The 16,682-nt window shown below is 45.4% G+C and overlaps 2 protein-coding genes across 2 annotated transcripts; one reads left to right on the forward strand and one right to left on the reverse strand.

The window, feature by feature from the left end:
- The first annotated feature begins 91 nt into the window (after positions 1–91).
- lonp1 (lon peptidase 1, mitochondrial) lies at positions 92–12,306 on the forward strand. Its single transcript, XM_088907689.1, has 18 exons — positions 92–663; positions 1,542–1,630; positions 2,170–2,289; positions 2,904–3,156; positions 3,416–3,477; positions 4,161–4,290; positions 5,201–5,284; positions 5,888–6,108; positions 6,438–6,576; positions 7,065–7,243; positions 7,887–7,974; positions 8,494–8,616; positions 9,197–9,313; positions 9,572–9,712; positions 10,407–10,572; positions 10,730–10,938; positions 11,118–11,282; positions 11,639–12,306. The coding sequence occupies exons 1-18, from the start codon at positions 97–99 to the stop codon at positions 11,786–11,788; spliced, it is 3,003 nt and encodes a 1,000-aa protein (XP_088763815.1). The 5' UTR covers positions 92–96; the 3' UTR covers positions 11,789–12,306.
- Positions 12,307–12,720: 414 nt separating this feature from the next.
- Positions 12,721–15,755, reverse strand: rpl36 (ribosomal protein L36). Its single transcript, XM_088907690.1, has 4 exons — positions 15,684–15,755; positions 14,392–14,486; positions 13,704–13,838; positions 12,721–12,858 (listed from the first exon to the last, which is right to left on the reverse strand). The coding sequence occupies exons 2-4, from the start codon at positions 14,482–14,484 to the stop codon at positions 12,769–12,771; spliced, it is 318 nt and encodes a 105-aa protein (XP_088763816.1). The 5' UTR covers positions 14,485–14,486; positions 15,684–15,755; the 3' UTR covers positions 12,721–12,768.
- Positions 15,756–16,682: the final 927 nt, after the last annotated feature.

A 16,682-nucleotide genomic window follows, 5' to 3' on the forward strand; every position in this document is an offset into this window, starting at 1 on the left:
TTGTAATCTGAGAAGGAGGGGGTGTGGCTCAGATGCTGTCGTAATCAAACGCTGCCGGAAGAGTCTGGTTTCCAAGCCGAAAGCTCTAGATCCAACATGGCCGCCTGCATGAGGATGTGGGGTGCGAGTAGGCAAAGTTACAGAGACGGGGCTGTTTTGGTGAAAAGCAAACTGTGGGCGCTATGCGCGGGAACCAGGCAGGTCTCGGTAAGCGGGCTCTCCGGGACCAGCGGACTTGTGACAAAACGCCTGTGCTTGGTGAGCCGCACCGTTTGTAAACCATCCTTACGCAACGGTAGCGCAAGTATTGCATCAATGACTGGAGCTGCGAGGTCGGCGCGTCTGAGTCAGTGGAGAAGGGCGGCTGGCGTGGGTGCCAACGGGAAGCACTTTGCGGGATCTGGAGAACTGGTTACCTGCAATCAAAGGAGGTATGTCCGGGACTTTGGGAACAAAAGCAGCGCCTACTCCGGGGAGGATGGGGCAGAGAGCGGCGGTTCTGGAGGGGATGAGACAGGAGACGGGGGCGACGGACCTGCGGTGTATCCGCATCCCCAGATGACAGCTCTTACTCCGATGATGGTGCCTGAAGTGTTTCCCAACGTGCCCCTGATAGCTGTCAGCAGGAACCCGGTTTTCCCTAGGTTCATCAAAATAATCGAGGTAAACTAAGCGGCTTGTCAATTAACCTCTATCTTGTGTGACACCACTGATGAAGTTTTTATCGGAATAAACTCGTACGGCGTTATCAGAGAACAAGACGTGTGTTGCGCTGGAATTCTAGGAGGGATAGCTTGATTAGGGGAGAAAAGGAGTTCAGAAATATCTTGACATCCGTTTTTTTTTTGCTCGTAACGTGGGACTTACAGCTTCTAACCTTTGACCTTCAGCAGGAGTCAGGCTTATTTAACCATGACCGCTGAATTGCGTCATCCAGATATTTGCAAGCGTTTTGTGAACCATTGTGCTTCGCAAAAAAAAACCTTTACAATAATTGAATGGGGGTTCCTTTACACATTAGTTTTTCTGCTCCTCGCTGCGAAGTTCTTGCTCTGCCAAAAAAAAAAGGGGGGGCGAGGTTGTGAATAAATAAGCGAAAAAATATTGATGTTTAACATTTACATTGCAGAATCTCACTGAGACGGGAGCTTTGTGATAATTTCATAATTCAAGGCCATCTCGTCAAAACAAATTACAAACTGTAGATCACCATGTTGAACTGCTATTTTTTAGTAATATTTTTATTAGTATATTCGACTGATCCTCTTAGCCAGGCTGACTTATGAGATGAAGAAATTTCTTTTTTAACGTACAGATTTTGGTGTCCATTTATATTGCTGGGTAAAGGGATACATCAACAGTGTCTACCAATGATTTGAACCAGTGAAGAGGAGTTATGGGTCCAGAACCCTAATCAATACCTCACACTGCCACCCCCGTGGTGCCAGTATAGCATGACTGCTGCTGGCTCTTTACCATGAACACTCACACTGCAGCAGATGCGGATCCCAGTTCTTATGCGATTACTGTGCTTTTCCCAGGTGAAGAACAATCAACTGGTAGACCTGCTGAGAACGAAGGTTCGTCTGGCTCAGCCCTACGCTGGGGTCTTCCTCAAAAAAGATGACAGGTACAGACATTAGCCTTACTGCTGCAAACAGGAAATCCTGCTTTCTGCTTGCAAAGCAGTGCTGGGAAAGAATACGGGCATGATACGTTCTGAAGTTTTGCTTATTTAACTTATTTAACAGTCTGTTGTGTCAGTTAACTTGCACATTCTGAATGCAACACAGCAGGAACTTCAATGCTGTATATGAGCATGAATACATTGTAAACCATCAATATCAGTTGCCATCCCCACTCTGCCCTTCCCTCTTCATCCACACATCTGGAAAGTCTGGTTTGCAGCATGAATTTGCATGTGGAGTGTGTGTGTGCCTGTCAGCTTGGAAAGTCAGTATTGAAGAAGAAAAGGCTGTCATGCTTAAAGCTTGAGACAAATGTAAGCAGAGGGTGAATTTCCTGTCCTATCCTGGAAGGCAAGGGCAAGGTATGCATGTGTTTTGTTAAAACCGAGCCTTCTACACCTCCTGGTCAGAAATCTGTGAAGATGGGAGCTTGTCTCACTCCAGAGGTTGACTGAGAATCTCTTTTCTCCCCCTGGGTCAGTGACGAGTCGGACGTGGTGGAGAGCCTGGAGGCTGTCCACCACACTGGGACCTTTGTGCAGATCCACGAGATGCAGGACCTGGGAGACAAGCTGCGGATGATTGTCATGGGCCACCGCAGGTAGGGGCTGCAGGCCCACTGTCATTCGTAGAAGCATCCCAGTAACCCAGCAACAACATCAAGGGCTCTTCTGGTTCCCCGTGGGTTAGACTCCAAACCTGAGATCAAAGCCCTGAGCAAGGGAGTTCAACTGAGCCAGCTTCAATCGCTCTCCGGAGGGAGAGAATCTCAGCGACAGGGACCCCTGTTACACCAACAGTTCTCACAATTGTGAAGCTGATGCAGCTGCTTGTGTCCAGCTCTTCTTGCATCATAAAAGCTGTTCATTTTACCAAAGTCTATTCATTCTAACAGCAATTATACATTGATTGTTATCACATCTCAAGAACTCATATATATGCATCCTACTCCCTACCTCTGTTTATTGTGTGCACCCTGTTAGGAAGTTTTCTCATTCCGAGAGTTCCTGGCTAGGTGTTCGGACTGCCCAGCCCAATCCTCCGGCCATATTTACTGTCCGGTGTCATTGGTGTTGAAGTGTCCCGAGCATCGCGGGCTTCCTCGGGCCAGGATGCTTGTGAGCTGTGGTAGCTCCCCAGTGTCTTTCCGCGTGCTGTCGTGATCCCATGGAGGCGCGGCCGAGTGAGACCCGTCTGCTCTCCCTGTGCCTCCAGGATCCGCATCACCCGGCAGCTGGAGGTGGAGCCGGAGGAGCCGCAGCCGGAGGAGGAGGAGAGCAAGCAGAAGGCCCGGCGCAAGGCGAAGCGCGGCAAGAAGGAGGGCTCCCTGGGCGAGGCCATGGAGGAGCGCGTGCAGCAGGCGGAGCTGGCGGTGGAGCCCGTCAGGCCCCCGGCCCCCAGCGAGATCCTCATGGTGGAGGTGGAAAACGTGCAACACGAAGACTTCCAGGTCACCGAGGAGGTCAAGGTAGTGCCCCCAGCTTGTCCAGGCTCAGGCTTGAGCTGGATCCCAAAGAGTTCTATCAGACTGGACAAACGTGACAGAAAGCAGGTGACGGGAGTACAGATTGGTAGTTCTCTTGAGTACCTGATGATCTCTCATTGAGTTCTGCAGCTTTGCTCATGGCATCACACTACCCGTACGTATTTTAATTTAAATGAAAGCTAAATGCCAAAAAGTATCAAATTGAAAAAAGTATAATTTTGGTTCCCTTTTTCTTAAATAGGCTCTAACAGCAGAAATAGTCAAGACCATTCGTGACATCATTGCCTTAAATCCACTCTACAGGTACAGTAATTACAATATTCTTCTTTTATGTTAATAACCTCAGTTTGGACTGTCCGCAAGCTTTCCTTGAAAGATAACATCTTACTGTTATGGTACAGCACAGAATCATTTAGTGCCACCTGCACCTTGCAAAGGAAATATAGGACCTTTCTGAAGCTTTCAGAAAAGGTACTTGCTTCTTTTGACATTTGTATCTGATTCCAAAATTCATTTCTCCCAACAAATTGACTGGGTAGGTTGTTCCACACTCCAACAACCCTCTAGGTCAAGAAATGCCTCCTGTTCTGGGATTAAAATGCACTTCCACTTAGTTTCCACTTGTGACCACTCGTTCATGTTTCACTGGTCATTCTGAAGAAATATGCTTGGTTGAATTTGTCCCCTTGTAGTCCTCTGTTGAAGAAGGTTCAGTTCCTTCAGTCTGTTGATGTAAGACACTCCTTGAAGCCCAGAAATGTATGTTTGCTTTTCTCTGAACTGATTTCAGTGTAGCAATATCTTTTCTGTGACCACAGCTGTACAGTCTTCTAATCAAGACCTTACTTTAATAATTGACATTTTTTATGTAATGTAAGAAATGAAAAAGAGTGCAAAGCAAGAAATTTCCCAAGACCTCTGGGATATGAACTCTCCTCTGCTGCTGGGAATACGCTTTCTGAGGTGCAGTGTTTTGGTTTCCTCAGAGAGTCCGTTCTCCAGATGATGCAGGCTGGACAGAGGGTGGTGGACAATCCCATCTACCTGAGTGACATGGGGGCGGCTCTGACCGGAGCAGAATCCCATGAACTCCAGGATGTCCTAGAGGAGACCAACGTAAGTTGAGCCGAGAGAGTCGCAGGGATGTGAGAGATGAGGATAAGATGGAACCTGTGTGTTGACACTTGTAGCACTGAATAGCTTAACCGTTTGCATTCTTTATGAGGTTCTGTCATCCCATTTAATAATTGAAGACCTCAGATGCCTATAGCTTTAAGTCCACCACTGTGGTCCAATGGGTGGTAGGTGTTTGCACCAGGTTAATAGCAGCCCTTTTGATTTTTAGAGTTCATTGTGTCAGAGCTTGCCCCATAGAATTCTGTAATTGTCTTAATACCTCTAATGGCCAGCAGGGACTTGAAATTCCCTCCAGTAGATATAGTCTGTGAATCTGGGCTTCTGGCCTGGCGGGACTCCAGAGTCACATCAAATGGCATGAGAGCGCAGAACAGAGGTGGACACTGGTTAGAGTTCGGCACCCAGATGGGAATTGAGTGCTGCTAAAAAAAGTGAGTTTCACCAGTGTGAGTTCTTTTTTTTTCATTAAACTTGAGTCAGTCCCTTAACAACCTAATGATATCAAAATATTCAACATGTGGGAGGAGAGAGAGAATTCAGGACTTTCCCTGCCAGTCCCCCTTGGCTTAAAAAACTTGTTGTCCAACAAATGAAACCTTTTTTGTGTTATTTCTGACTGTCAAAGGAAGTATTACAATATACAGTATGAGCACCATACATTCCAGTTCCAGTTCAGCCGTTGTCAATATATGAGCACTTTCTACTCTTTTTGTATAAAAATGCCAACATTCAGGCCACAAAAGCCTGAATCAGACGTGCAAAGTTGAAAGGCACTGCCTGGGGCTTGCAGGGAATTGAATCCCGCCGTTCTTCTGCAGATCTCTGCAAGACGTGCTCCGTGGTGTCCGTGCAGAGCGGGTGTGATTTCCATTTCCGTGCTTCCCTGCAGATCCCGAAGCGGCTGTATAAGGCCCTCTCCCTGCTGAAGAAGGAGTACGAGCTGAGCAAGCTGCAGCAGCGCCTTGGGAGAGAGGTAGGCATCGGGCTGCTGACCTTCCTCGTCAGGCCCCACTCGTTAAACTGAATTAGATCAATCAGATTACCCACTACCTCATACTTCCCCATGAAGAAGAGATGCTTCAAAAGCAGCTGTTTCTTTTGATGGGGATGACGTCCGCAATTAGAAGTTCTCATGCACTGAAGATTTTGCACAGTGCACAATACACAATATTCAGCAATATTGGAGAAGGCCTGTCGTTTTAGCACTGTTATGGAAGACATTGGAAATTGGTCCATGTGGTGTGGTCGGCAGTTAGTAGTGAAGATCAAAAGACACCGAATTTGTGTGTGCGATGATCAGAAGTTGCCCTTCCTATAAATAACATGAATCCTGGTTAATACACAACCCTTTGTGTAGTCCTGGATGTTGGGTCAACCTTTTGGATTCAGGATGGAGGATGAGAAATGTCTCCTGGTGAACAGCTGTTGACTAAACCATGGGATTTTTCAAGTTTTTAACAATGACACAAACCATGTGAAATCTGTCTGAAGGCTCTGGGTTGTGAGATATTGAATTATTTTTATGGACCTGTCAGGCTTTGGTGGGGGGGTAGTGACGGTTGCGGTGTCCCTTCAGGTGGAGGAGAAGATCAAGCAGACCCACAGGAAGTACCTCCTGCAGGAGCAGCTGAAGATCATCAAGAAGGAGCTGGGCCTGGAGAAGGAGGACAAGGACGCCATCGACGAGAAGTTCCGGGAGAGGCTGAAGGACCGCGTGGTGCCGCAGCACGTCATGGAGGTCATCGACGAGGAGCTCAACAAGCTGGGCCTGCTGGACAACCACTCTTCTGAGTTCAAGTCAGTCCTTGCACATATATCTGGACGTTCCTTCTGTTCCTGACAGTGTTCCCCTCAATTTCATGAGTGTATGATGGAATAACTAAGCATTGGTGTAGCTTTTGAATTGTTTCATATTAATTCATTGTTTGTCTGTGTGCAACAGCAATGCTTCAAAATTTCAAACTACTTTCTAAAAGGATCATCAAAATCTTGTGCATCTGCAGTTTTGTCCCTTACTGGGTGGGATTCATGTGAATTGCTGGTCGGTCCAGATTTTTTGCATAAAATCGAGTGTAGAAAAGCTGCTGAGACTCAGTGTATTTACTGGCTCTTGTGTGCCTTCGCAGTGTGACCCGGAACTACTTGGACTGGCTGACCTCCATGCCCTGGGGCAAGTACAGCGAGGAGAACCTGGAGCTGGGCCGGGCCAGAGAAGTGCTGGAGGAGGACCACTATGGGATGGAGGATGTGAAGAAACGTATCCTGGTGCGTCTTGAGATCTTGTTCCAATATACTGAATCATTTTTTATTCTGATAAATGTCTCACGTATGCAGTATGTCCTTGGATAATCCTTCCTGGGGCACTTTTGCATTTTTTGGCACCTAGTCCTATAATTGGGTGAACACTCATTATATTATATATTAATGAACAGGCTTTTGCTTCTGAATGTGGAATTCTTTAGCATTTTCTTAGGCAGCTATAGAAAGCATGTATTCAGTAGCAGAACACATCCAATTGGAGAGGAACATTGCATTTCTTTGGAGGTTATTTATCCTGTAAAACAGTGAATAATTAAAAAAGGAAGGTAATGCTCAAGACGTGTAGCCTGGTTGTGCCGTCTTCAGCCGCCCTCGGCGAGGTGTCGTCTGTGGGTGTTTTTTCGGAGCCGCCTGGCCGGTCCGCGCGCTGTTTCTGGGCCGGAGGAGCCCTGTCTCTGTGCCAGCCCCTCTGCCCCTTGCCCTCTGCCCCACAGGAGTTCATTGCGGTGAGCCAGCTGCGGGGCTCCACGCAGGGCAAGATCCTGTGCTTCTACGGCCCCCCCGGCGTGGGCAAGACCAGCATCGCCCGCTCCATCGCCAGGGCCCTGAACCGCGAGTACTTCCGCTTCAGCGTGGGCGGCATGACGGACGTGGCAGAGATCAAAGGGCACAGGTGCGTGGCCCCTCGCCAGCCTGCAAGAGGCAGCCAGGCCGAAGATCCCTTCTTCAGAAGATTCCTCCTCTTGTCATTTTGTCAGCGGAACAAAAATGTCAAATCTTACGATGAGTGGAACAGAGATCTTTGAGAAGAAAAGTATGCACTTATTCAAGACCCATGTTGGACTTATTGCCCCCTGACCAGGCGTACTTCAGTGCTTCATGAGTAGTGCCAACGGATTTATTTGTGCCAATGCACCAGTTAAATGGGCTCCATGGCTAATCAAAGATTCGCACTTTCTGTCATTTAGCTCCAGGTACGTACTTTTCAGGCGCAGAAAGAAACATTGTTCATAAAATAATGAGGAACGAATATCTGCCAGTGATGGTCCAGATTCTGACTTCCAAAAGGAAGGGACGTTCCCCTCCAAACAGTATTGGAAAGTAAACAGGGAGCTATGCCCCACAGGAGGAATAAGGGAATAGAATGGCGACAGATTGTATTTCAGTTAAATGGCACCAAAGAAGAAGAAAAGCTCATCATTGTTTAGAAGGATCAGCTATGCAGAGCTATCCAGTGTCCAGCAGGAGGAGATTCTAGCAATTGGTCAAATGTATTGAAGGGCTTTTCTTCCTACAGTCTTATGTGTTCCTTTCAGGAGAACATATGTGGGAGCAATGCCAGGAAAAATCATCCAGTGCCTGAAGAAAACGAAGACGGAGAATCCCTTGGTCCTCATAGATGAGGTACTTTTCCTCTGCCAGATAGACACCACTTGTGCACTTAGTACGCAGTAGGTTTTAGCAGCAGAGGCACTGCCCACAGTCACTACAGTGAAGGTTGTTTCAAAACAGATGGAATTATTTATTCTGTGAACCATGTCTGTTTTAAATCTGTTACTGTTATAGTGAAACAAATTAGTAATTTTTTTAAAGAAATGTAAAGCATTTTAATTTTATTTGCTCTAAATATGGATTACTGTGAACAGACCTGTGTCGAGGCCAGTGTGGGCCAGACAGCTGAAAACCAGTCTGGTTTTCATTAATCCTTTCCTTGTGCAAGGACTTTGGCAGGCCTGATGTTTTCGTAAATCATTTCAAGGAGAATTAATCTTGTTTGCATGACCGTACACAAAAAAAGGAATATGACAGAAGTGCTTTCAATTGTGCAAATTCCTGGGCGATGGAAGGGAAATTTATACCATCCTGGAAGAAGCATATTTTTATCTTGCTAAGGACTGTACTGAGCAGGTCTTGTTGTTGCAGGTTGATAAGATTGGTCGTGGTTACCAGGGTGATCCGTCTTCCGCCCTGCTAGAATTGCTCGACCCAGAACAGAACAGCAACTTCCTGGATCACTACCTGGACGTGCCTGTGGACCTGTCGAAGGTCAGTGACCCTGGGCAGCACTGGACCCCTGCTCTGCTGCTAGAGCACCACATGGGATGGAGAAATATCCCAATTTGATTGAGAGAATAATTTTTCATCTCCTCTATCCTCACCCAAAAGAACTTGTGATCTGGATGTCACAATATATTCCAGTTGTTTTAATAATAACTTTAATAAGAGTGAGAAACGCAGAACAAGTCCCAATATCGAATACAGAGCAGTGGTGTATGCTCTAATTATAGTTTCTGTTTTTTCTTCTCCCCACCTGAAGAAATACTAGCAAGCATAGACTGGCTTTTAAGTTCTCCTCTTCTCCAATGCCCTGTTAGGGACTGAAGCCCCATTCCTGAAGGGGGAGAGGGGGGTATAGTCCTGTTCTTTCAGTCCTACCTCTTTCTGAGATAGGCTTTGAATTCCCAGGACCTTCACCAGGATAGGTGCCTAACTGAAAATGGGTGGTGGGTTTTATTGAAGGTATTTTCGTTAGTGTCAGCTAATTGCTTCTTCTGTGAACAGATCTGGACCTCAGGGTTCCTCAGAAAGCCCGAGTTATGTGCTAAGCAGTACGGTCTGTTCTTAGGTGCTGTTCATCTGCACTGCCAACGTGACCGACACCATCCCTGAGCCCCTGCGAGACAGGATGGAAATGATCAATGTGTCGGGATATGTGGCACAGGAGAAACTGGCCATTGCAGAGGTAGGCTAAAGAGGCTCTTGGCTGGAGGAAGACACTGGTTTGAATTCACGTTCATGTTTAATGCAGCGTTCATCCTGTTACAGCAGTGTTTCTCAACCTCTTCCATCCCACGACACACGTAAACATAGAAACCGAAATTGTACGACACACAATAATATTCTAAACCAAACCCATTTCGGTTTCGTGCTGTGGGGGTGGGTGCGGGGCAGGTGTCTTCAGCGCACTCATGTGTGGCTGTGGGCTGGCTCTCTCTGGCAGAGGTACCTGGTCCCTCAGATGCGGACGCTGTGCGGGGTGGACGAGCAGAAGACCAGCATCTCCTCGGAGGCCCTGACTGTCCTCATTAGGCAGTACTGCAGGGAGAGTGGGGTCAGGAACCTGCAGAAGCAGGTGGAGAAGGTGAGGAGCCTGAACTTTTTGATTGAAAACAGTCACATTGGAGAGAAGGAAAGACCATAATAAAGTATAAGTGTGAATGTGCAACTTCTCTTATTCTAGTAAAATGGGCTTAGTTTATACTCTTATCATTTTCATATTTACTTTGGAGTGTTTAGGTCAGTTGTTGTTGAAACTATAGGTAAGTGCACTTAAAACCAAGAACACGAGGAATTTCTTTACCCAGAGGGTTGCTGGAGTATGGACCAAGCTACCCAGCCGTGTTGTTGAAGTTGATACTTTGGCTTTTTACAAACAGCATCTGGATGAGATCCTTGAAACAATTTACTTCTAACTATCAAGTTAACTACTAAGTGGGATAGATGGTCCAAATGGCCTCTGCTCCTTTGTAATCTTTCTTATGATCTTAAATTTTAAAATGTTGGGATCTGTCATTTAGATGGACATTGAAAATGGTTATTGAAGGCATTTTAAAATCTTGTTGTATGTACTTTTTAGTTAGGCTTGGCAGCGATCTGTTATCACTGTACTGTAAGTATTATTGGATGCTTTTGAAGGTTTACAGTGCTCCCAATAGCACTGTAGATACAGTATTTTTAAGGGCTGCCAAAGTTCATCTCTTTCTTTCTTGCAACCAGTTGCTGTTCACTGCGGTCTTCACACGCTGAGCTCTCCCTCTGTTCTGTTTGTGCGGTAGGTGTTCAGGAAGGCTGCCTACCGTATTGTGAATGGGGAGGAAAGCTCAGTGCAGGTAACAGCTGACAACCTGCAGGACTACGTGGGCAAGCCCATCTTCACTGTGGACAGGATGTATGACGTCACCCCCCCTGGAGTGGTCATGGGCCTGGCCTGGACAGCCATGGGTGAGAGTCCTGCACTGGACAGCACTCAGAGTGCTGGTTTCCACGAACACTATGCACTTTAAGAATGCCCGTTGAGCGTGGTCCATGTATCTTCGTAGAGAACTCCTCTTCTAATGAGAAAAATAAAGGATTCGTCCCCTCTTCCCTGTTCTCGCAGGTGGCTCCACGCTGTTCATCGAGACGTCTCTGAGGCGCCCCCCGGATGCGACGGGCAAGGAGGGGTCCCTGGAGGTGACGGGGCAGCTGGGAGACGTGATGAAGGAGAGCGCCAAGATCGCCTACACCTTCGCCCGGGCCTTCCTCCTGAAGGAGCAGCCCCACAACGACTTCCTGGTCGGATCCCATCTGCACCTGCACGTGCCCGAGGTCAGCCTCACCGTATCTTAACTGTATTGTCACTGAATTAAAACCCAGCGGTGGCTAGAAATAGTATGCTTATTTTCCGATAATATCGGCAGAAAAAGGCTTGGTTGCATGCAAGTATGAAAATGGCTCATTTTTGCTTTACGTTGTCAGTTTTTCTTCTCATGCGCTGTGCTTCGCAGGGTGCCACGCCAAAGGATGGGCCGAGCGCCGGGTGCACTATTGTCACGGCCCTGGTCTCTCTTGCCACAAACACTGCGGCACGGCAGAACGTGGCCATGACTGGGGAGGTGTCCCTGACCGGCAAGATCCTGCCCGTGGGTGGCATCAAGGAGAAGACGATCGCGGTGAGTGAAGTGGAAGAGCTGTCTCTCCTTGCCTCGCTGGCTCCCAGGGTCCAGACAGCCACCTCGCACTACCAGCGCTGCAGAGAGCCTCTGCTCTTTTGCATGGAGATCAGCGGGTGTGACTGTCAGCATGCAGCTCACTTGTGACAGTAGCTGTCAGGCGCTTGGTAAAGAATAAAAACTGCAGAAAAGTAATCTAAGACATATGCATGTTGTATATTTCTTATGGTGGAGGTTTAGTATCATCAAAGCAGGTTTTGCAATGAATTTTATTTTCTAATTGTAACCCACATATAGCATTTTCATATGCAAAGTCCTGTTCCCCCTGACCGTGTCCTTTTCCTTCCCTGCTGTAGGCCAGGAGAGCTGGGGTCACCTGCATCATCTTGCCTGCAGAGAACAAGAAAGACTACTCGGACCTGCCCGACTTCATCACCGAGGGGCTGGAGGTGCACTTTGTGGACCATTACCAGCAGATATATGACATTGTTTTTCCCAAACCCTGATGCTGTCACTGTGCAGGTCAGGCTCTCTGTTTCCGAATGGCCTCCTTCTGAAGCGTCACTACAGTGCGTCTCTTAAGCGAAATCCTGGACACCACCACCAGTTTTGTGTCGACTGAGATATGGAAAAATCCTGACGAGAATGGACTTAATTTCTCTGTTTGGTCCACTGTGTATAGAACACAACAGAGCTCCTCATCATGATTGAAAATAAATGTGAACCCTGGTCCAGGCTACTGAAAACAAAAGTCTGAAGTGCTGACATCCTGCAAAATGGACTGATACAGAAAAGTGAAACTTTTTTTGCTGTCTAGCCCAGATGGATGTGCCCTGCTTTTTTGCCATAGCAGAAAAATCTTGTTATCCCAAGGACACTTGTTTAAAGATTATAGATCTTGCTGCTAAGCAGTGTAGACTTTGGAGATGAATCATAAACTGAAACATTTTGTACAAACTATTGATGTTGTCTGTGGCATTGCCTTTAAATATACTAAAGTAAAAATTATTTAAAAATTGTTATACGAGTTATCTTTCTTTAAAGGTGATGTATAAGCCAGAGATCAAATCACATCTGGTTATTCCTAGTACATATTGTTTAGTAGTATCAATCTAAATCCACAAGTAAAAAGGAACTACTGCAAGAGAAGCTTCTTTTGAAGCTTATGTGATTACTAACCAAGTTCAAAAGCTCATTCCCAATTTCTTTTTAGATTTTAGTACTTGTAAAAACCATTTTCTGTTTGGAACAGCCTTAGGACCGATGCTATGAAGACAAAAATGAATTAAATTGTGTGTAGTACCGAAAAGCATAACTGTGATGTTCCATTAAAACATGCTATTTATGTGGAAAATACTACTTTAGCTCAAAAACATGGAAAGGCAGATTTACTTCCACCATTATGAACTGGTTGCTTTTACATCCCAAAACAAAGCACGGCAGATGGTGGTTTTTTGGAAATATTTATTTTGTACTATTACACAACTTATTCCTTCTTGGCAGCAGCCTTTCTCATTGCAGCCAGGACGTTGCTGAGCTCTTCCCTCTTTCTCTTGGCGCGGATGTGAGTTCCCACCTGTAAGCACAGATGCGCTTGAGAACCATATGCAAGACAGGTAGGCATGTATAAATCTCCCTGCAACTTCTGAACAAGGTACTGCGTTCATCAGATACGACCTAATCTGGACAGTCTTTTGGAGGTTTGTGTAATGCCTCAGGGCTAACCTACCTGGGCAACCTCAGTCATTCACACATTTGGTATTTACAAGATCAAAAACTAGACAAGTCCTCTAAGGACAGTTTTTTTCCACTGAATACACTGCTTTATATTAACACTATTCAAAGGAATTCCAAGGTCTTCAAATGCTGAGAGAGCTAAGAACAGGTTTTTGAGCCGAGTATAAAAGTGTAATAAATAATAAAGGTATATTGGGCAGATCTCTCGTTGATTAACGAGTAGTTTTATAAATGCCCTGAAAGATTTCACAAATGCAGTTTAGCACAGGTTTAGGGTGAAACATGGAAATTAAAATCCACTCATGTAAAGGTAATTATGAATAGTTGTTAAATGTATTATCAATCACGCACAAACGACTTAACACTTAGGAACAAGTAAAGAGACTGTTTTGGCCGAAACCTTGCCTCTATTTTCTCCATAGCACGGAATACACCTTTACTTTTCCTTTGCAGCCTATGCATGCTGATGCAGCTGCCTACTTGAGCTTTTTCAACCTACTTAACACTTAACTGTACATAAGTGAACGAACTGTGAAATAAAAGTAGATGCAAGAAAAATGGAGTTGCTTATCATAAGGAAACCGGAAATTCACTGTCCAATTCACTTACAACTAAGTCACCAGCTGTCACTAACAGTCACTCGGCCTACACCAGCACGTACAAACTGGGGAACCACACACGTACCCTTTTCTTGATGAACTTGAGAGCACGTTTGTCCTTGGACACCTTCAGCAACTCCATGGCGCGCCTCTCGTAGGGGGCGAAGCCACACACCTCGCGGATCATATCGCGGACGAACTTGGTGTGCTTGGTCAGGTGCTGCGGACACGGCAGGAAAACCACGCTTGGAAACGACCAACAAAAATGCACACTATTGCAGATAATATGCTTGCCCCCGAAAAATTAACACCAGTTCAAAATTAGTTGAAAAAATGAACTACTGGTTTTCAGAAGCAAAGATCGAGAAGCCAATTTGATAACTAAGTATTTCCATTTAGTTCTTCCCTTTAGTAAACCTTGACTTCAAGGATAATCCAAAAAGCATCTAAACACACTTGCATTTATAGCTAGTTGAGAGAAAAGGTCTCCATTTGTTTACAATTACATATTATGTGACATTAAATATTTGAGGTAATTATGCAGTTGTGTACTACTGACTACAAAAGTCTACAAGAAGTTCAGAAAGAAACAGAGAAATTAACAAAGCCCCTCTAGTGCACTGTTCTAACAGAAAGCACTGCCTTCAGTGAGACAGTCTCTGGCATAAAGAATAATGGATTTACAAATAAGCTGGTATCTACTTCATTATCTAGCCTTAGGTGCACCAATACAGAAGCAGCAGACTGGACATTGTCAGCTTCTGAACACTCACCCCTCTCCTACGGCTGTGTTTTGGCTTGGTCACATTCTTGGTGACTGGGTGGCCTTTGTTAAGGCCAACAGCCATAGGATATCTGATTGCCATGTCTGGGGAAAAAAATAAATAAAAATCAGTTATAGAGCATCACACCTGTACGAGATCAGGGCTTTAATCGTTTCCCTGCACTTACAAGAAACCTACAAGCAATGAATACACTCCCCCCATCTGTTATTAGAAAGCTACAGTACGTTTCGCAACACCCAGAGCCCACACCTGATGCTGGGTACAAGGTGAGACTATACCCTGAATGGACCCCACTCTGTCAGAGGGCACCTCTGCACACATGCAGTCTACACACTGACACAGATTAACCCTGCCAGCATGTTTTTATGGGTTGCACGGGACCCCATGTGATCACTGGAGACCATGCAAACCTTCCACACAGAAGGTACCCCCCCATCCTACAACTGAACTCGGGTCCCAAGACCTGTAAGGCAGCGGTGCTAACCTCCCTGTCTGTCACCTAATACACACCTGGACAAAATTACAGGCGTCAAATTACTATGACGACACCCAACTTCAGTGCAGAAGCACTCGGTCATGACCTGTAACCAACTAGTGATCAGGGTAGTATATTATTTGGGACGGGGGGGGGGGGTTCTCTTTTTGTACATTTGGCGCTATTAACTAAACATTTTAATATGTATACTTCTTTACAGCGCTGCTAAAAAGAACATTTTAAAAGAAATCAAGCTCGCATAGTCGACACCCGCCTAGCACGAAAACAAAAGCACGCTGCTTAGTGTTCACCTTTGAGCAATAACGCTATGACCCGCTTCAAATGATTTTATATCAAATTGTGTAAAGTCAAACGTCGTACAATGACAGCATGACAACATTTTACATTTAAGTCGTTTCTTATTGTAGCTGGTGGCCTGACACCTTCTTTCACCCTATATTTTACATCACCCTCATAGAAGAGGATACAAAAACAGAATGCAGCTGTTTTTTAAGGATGTATTTAACACTGTAATACAGGCAGGCAATGAACACAGCTGCGCGACACCACTGTAAATCCAAATGCTCATTAAGCGCAATGAATGGTGCCTCTGGGCACACAGAGAGGAGCTCTACTTATTAGCCGCACAGTGACAGTTATCCGCGATGTATCCAAACAATATCGTTCACAAGCTAAGGTGTACAGTAGAGATTTTCAGTGTAATGGTACCACTACAACAAAAATGGACCGATGCTTCAGATTTCGTTAAGATTGTAATTCCACAGCCAAGGGACATCTTTCTTACCTTCTTTCTCTAATGGCGGACACACAGGAAGGACCTTGCCACGCCGGAATGCTGGGAAATCTGACTTCCTCCCTCAGCAGAAATAAGGAAGGCGAAAATCTTAGAGCGCCCTCTACTGGACAGACTGATTATCGAAAACCGGTTTTTCTCAGGACAGGTACCTGAACAGTAAGCAGAAAAACACCACTTAACTGTCCTACTGAGGTTGAAACACCTTTTAATGTCAACACCTTGTAGCTCCCGGCTGCCATTCCTGATATATAAACGAACCAATTTATTAGAACACTCACATGTAGTACATGCCTTTGCGCATTGGCGGTTTATAGTTAACTTGAAAAGACCTGATTATGGCTCTCCAGGACCAGAGCTAGCAACAACAATTAAATGACAGTGAAGCTAGGGGTTTCATTCCTTATATAGAAACTACGACTCTTGTTTCCAACAGAAGCCCGTAAAATTGAAAATGATCTACTGAGTAGCAAGGGACAAAAACGAATGATTTTTCTGCCAGTACACGGTAGAATTTAAAATAGGAAGAGAACCAAAGAGCCTTGCATAGTAACACAGAACATAGTCTTCAAAATAAAGTCTTCAGGTCATTCTCCAAAACAGGTCTGGTGGACAGTTTCACTTCAAGATGCGAGAATCTTAAGTTTTGCTTTGTAATTAAATATCAGTGTCTCAAACAATACAAACTTTAAAGCTTAAAGCATTCGACTTAAATGTTTTTAAATGGGTTCACTTTAATTGTAATTAAATCCACACTTTGGTTGAAAACAAGGCACCAGCCTTGCGCAGTATTTTCCTATACATATATAGTTACAGTACTGCAGCATTATAGAGTTAACCTCAAGCAAAACTAATCTTCACACAGGAGTTAAGATCCAGATGAGTGTAAAACTTAAAATTCCCCTTTTGACCGCCTATTCCATGCATTTTTCCATTGCAAATGAAATACGGGGTCTCCGGGGAGAGGGATTAGTGCCGAAGAGGCTTGTC

Source organism: Atractosteus spatula, chromosome 28 (genome assembly GCF_055471065.1).
Source record: "Atractosteus spatula isolate fAtrSpa1 chromosome 28, fAtrSpa1.hap1, whole genome shotgun sequence".
In the NCBI taxonomy this organism is placed as follows: domain Eukaryota; kingdom Metazoa; phylum Chordata; class Actinopteri; order Semionotiformes; family Lepisosteidae; genus Atractosteus; species Atractosteus spatula.